General features: G+C 55.5%; 1 protein-coding gene across 1 annotated transcript; it reads right to left on the bottom strand.

The window, feature by feature from the left end:
• Positions 1-455: 455 nt before the first annotated feature.
• Positions 456-2,300, bottom strand: LOC118593825 (galectin-7). The gene is made up of 4 exons (XM_036203440.1): positions 2,286-2,300; positions 1,886-1,974; positions 1,085-1,286; positions 456-569 (listed from the first exon to the last, which is right to left on the bottom strand). Exons 1-4 carry the CDS (start codon positions 2,298-2,300, stop codon positions 456-458), a joined length of 420 nt encoding a protein of 139 aa, XP_036059333.1.
• Between the last annotated feature and the right edge of the window lie 614 nt (positions 2,301-2,914).

Genomic DNA, 2,914 nt, shown 5'->3' on the forward strand with positions numbered 1-2,914 from the left:
CGCGCACACACACACACGCGCGCGCACACACACATACCACACACACACACAACTACAAATAGTTACAAAATAATTGATGTGGTAATGTACCCACTGTAATCTTTGCCAGCACTTGAGAGGCTGAGGCAAAGGAATGGCTGCAAGTTTGAGGCCAGCCTGGGCTACATAGACTGTTTTTTACCCTTCCCCCACCAAAACCAGCACCAGCACCAGCACCTCGGTGCTCCGGGAGGAAGCCGCTGGGCCTCTGCTCAGCTACTCCTCGCCCTGCAGGTTTGATACTGTGTGTGTCTCCGACACAGGCTCACTGTGACCCTGGACCACTGTTTTTCTCCGAGTCCCAGTCTCTTCAGCCACACATAAAGGACACAGACACAGTCGGGAACTACAGCTACGCTTTATTCGCCATCCACACCCTCCTCTGCGAGCCTTCTTCCCCGACCGACGCCCTTGGCTCAGAAGACATTCACAGAATGCAGCTGCACGTCTCCGCCCACCTCCACCAAGCGCACGCTCGCGGGTGGCATCCGGTGGCTGAAGTGGAGGTACTCTTCATCCCCGACCACTGCCTGCAGGGGGAAAGCTTCAATTAGGCCTAAATGCCGATCGCCGTCCACTCCTTGGGAAAACGCTAACCACAGCGAGACTCTCTCCTCAGAGGGAAAAGTGGGTCTGTTGTTCATTTTAATGGGACACAGTGAGTTCAGATCCACACAGGACAAAGGTGTTTCTTGTGTGGGGGCTGTTGATGTCGTCGTCGCCACCACGATTTGAGCGTCCATCTATGGCAGCGGGGACTGAAGGTGGTGAATGAGAGGTCTCTTCCAAGGCTCCTCCCAGTACCTGATACTGGATGTTGGTCTCAGAGCACAGGGAGAGCGGTTTGTGTCCACAACACCTGCTAGGACACCCACCCTTGGGGCACTTGGCTTTTGATCACTAGACTTGGTGTTAAGAGCAGATCAGGAGAGAGGGTCTGTGCCCGCACCAGGCCCGGGTTCCACGACCCCAAGGATTTCCTTCCCCATGCACGTAGCTCACTGCTCTAGGTCTGGGTCTGACCCATCCCCCTCCAAAGACGCACCTTGAACCCTTCTTCTGTGGTTATGAGGAGGACTTCAAAGGGCTGCCCGCGTTGGAAGGGGATGCCAGAGCCCCGCTCCTCACGGCCCCATTTGCCCTGCTGTTTGGTGTTGAAGACTACCTCAGATGTGTCGAGCCTCGGGTTAAAGTGCAGGGCGGCGTCTGCCCCCTGCTCCTCACTGCACAGCAGGTTTACGTGGAACCTGCCAGGAACAGTAGGCCTCAGAGATCAGCAACACCACGCGAAGGTTTATATGGTTCCCTGGGCACACATCCACCCACGCAGAGTCCCCATGTTCATAGCCTCATTTCCAGACACTGGAGCTGTCCTGGAGTTCTGGTGTGCTCAGTGGGCTGTGTTCCTGATTACAGGGAATCCCACCCAAGATATGCAGGCCTGGTAGCATGGACCCTATTATTCTAGACTACCAATACTCCCATAAAGTCCGAGGTCCCAATTTTAGTAGACCATGGGCTTGATGACCGGGTACTCCGGTGTCAAGACCCAAGGCAGATTTTCAGGCTCCTGAAAAATGGGACATGGAGCTCCTAGGACTGACCAGGGATTCTTGAGGTTGCCCTAGAACCCTAAATTTTTAGGGAGATTTGAGCACCCATCTATGAAAGTCTTTGGGAACATCAGTGAATATATCCAAATTAAGATAGCAACAGACAATCAAAGACCCTACTTGATAGAACAGGCCCCAGGGACCCCATGTATGTGCTGTAAGGAACGATCTACTTAGCCAGGAGAGCACCTACTTTTCATCCCCCACCCATGCCCTGGAGCCCAGGATGTCACCTGCCAGCCTGTTCAGGGACAACACCTCGAATTCTCATGACCATGCCGGGACGCAGGCCCTGAAGCAGAGGGGTCTTGTGGTGGGTGGCCTGAAAGATTTGGGTGGGGCAGGGATGAGAACCAGGGAGACAAAGAAACAGATGGGCCAGCCCCCAGTTAGGAACTCCAGGGCCAGGACAGAAGACAAGCAGATTAGAGGGGAGGCAGAGAGACAGGCGTGGATGGACAGAACAGTTACAAGGGAAGCCAGCCTGGGGACGACCTTCAGGACCAGCTGGTGAGACCCAAGAGTCAGGCAGCACTCAGCTCTCCTGAGGCTGTGAAGGGGAGGTTTCCAGAAGGCCAGACCTCCCAACCTGCCCCACCCGAGTGCCAGCTCCCCCAGCCTCAGAACACTTACGGAGCTCCCAGACATGGTTGTCACAGCAATTCAAAGCGATGAGGCCAAGAGCTGCAAGACGGGACCTTAAGTAAAGGCTGGGTGGTGGTTCAGCTCCACCCTTTCCATCCAACACCCACTCCTGGCACAGACCCCTGCCCTAAAGGCAGAGCTGTTAAGGCTGGGCCAGTCTCCTCCTGCCCTGCCCCCCACCTCCGTCAACTGAGGGTGAGGCTGTCTTCCCCCTTTTCTACACCAAAACTGGAGAGGTTCTCTCTGTACCCCCTCCCCCGCCGCCCCACCCAGCATAGGACTTCCCTGGATCCAGAAAGGCTCATCCAGCCAAAGCTGCTACCAACTCTTCCCAGAGGGAGACTCCTCCCAAGAGCCCAGGCTGTTCTGCTTTGCCCAGCCCAGCTCTACCTCTGCCACTGGGGGCAGACACAATAGCTCAATGGTATTTATTGGGGCCCCCAGGAAACCCATTATTTCTTCTTGTCCTATGCCAGGCCCCAGGTTACCAGTGTGTTCTGTCTGGCACATTTGAAGTGCCCAGTGATGGGGGCAAAAGGATGAAGGCACACTTAACAAGGGCCCCGGTGAGGTCTCTGGTGTCCAGATGTGTCAGAATCCCTGAAGCCACCAGGACA

Source organism: Onychomys torridus, chromosome 1, assembly GCF_903995425.1.
Source record: "Onychomys torridus chromosome 1, mOncTor1.1, whole genome shotgun sequence".
NCBI classification, from domain to species: domain Eukaryota; kingdom Metazoa; phylum Chordata; class Mammalia; order Rodentia; family Cricetidae; genus Onychomys; species Onychomys torridus.

Bases quoted from the DNA above. Each gene is read 5' to 3' on its own strand.
- LOC118593825 (XM_036203440.1), bottom strand. The intron at 1,287-1,885 runs GTGACATCCTGG...TGTTCCTGGCAG, and splicing joins GTCCCTGAACAGGCTGGCAG to GTTCCACGTAAACCTGCTGT. The intron at 570-1,084 runs GTGCGTCTTTGG...TTCCCCCTGCAG, and splicing joins CCACAGAAGAAGGGTTCAAG to GCAGTGGTCGGGGATGAAGA.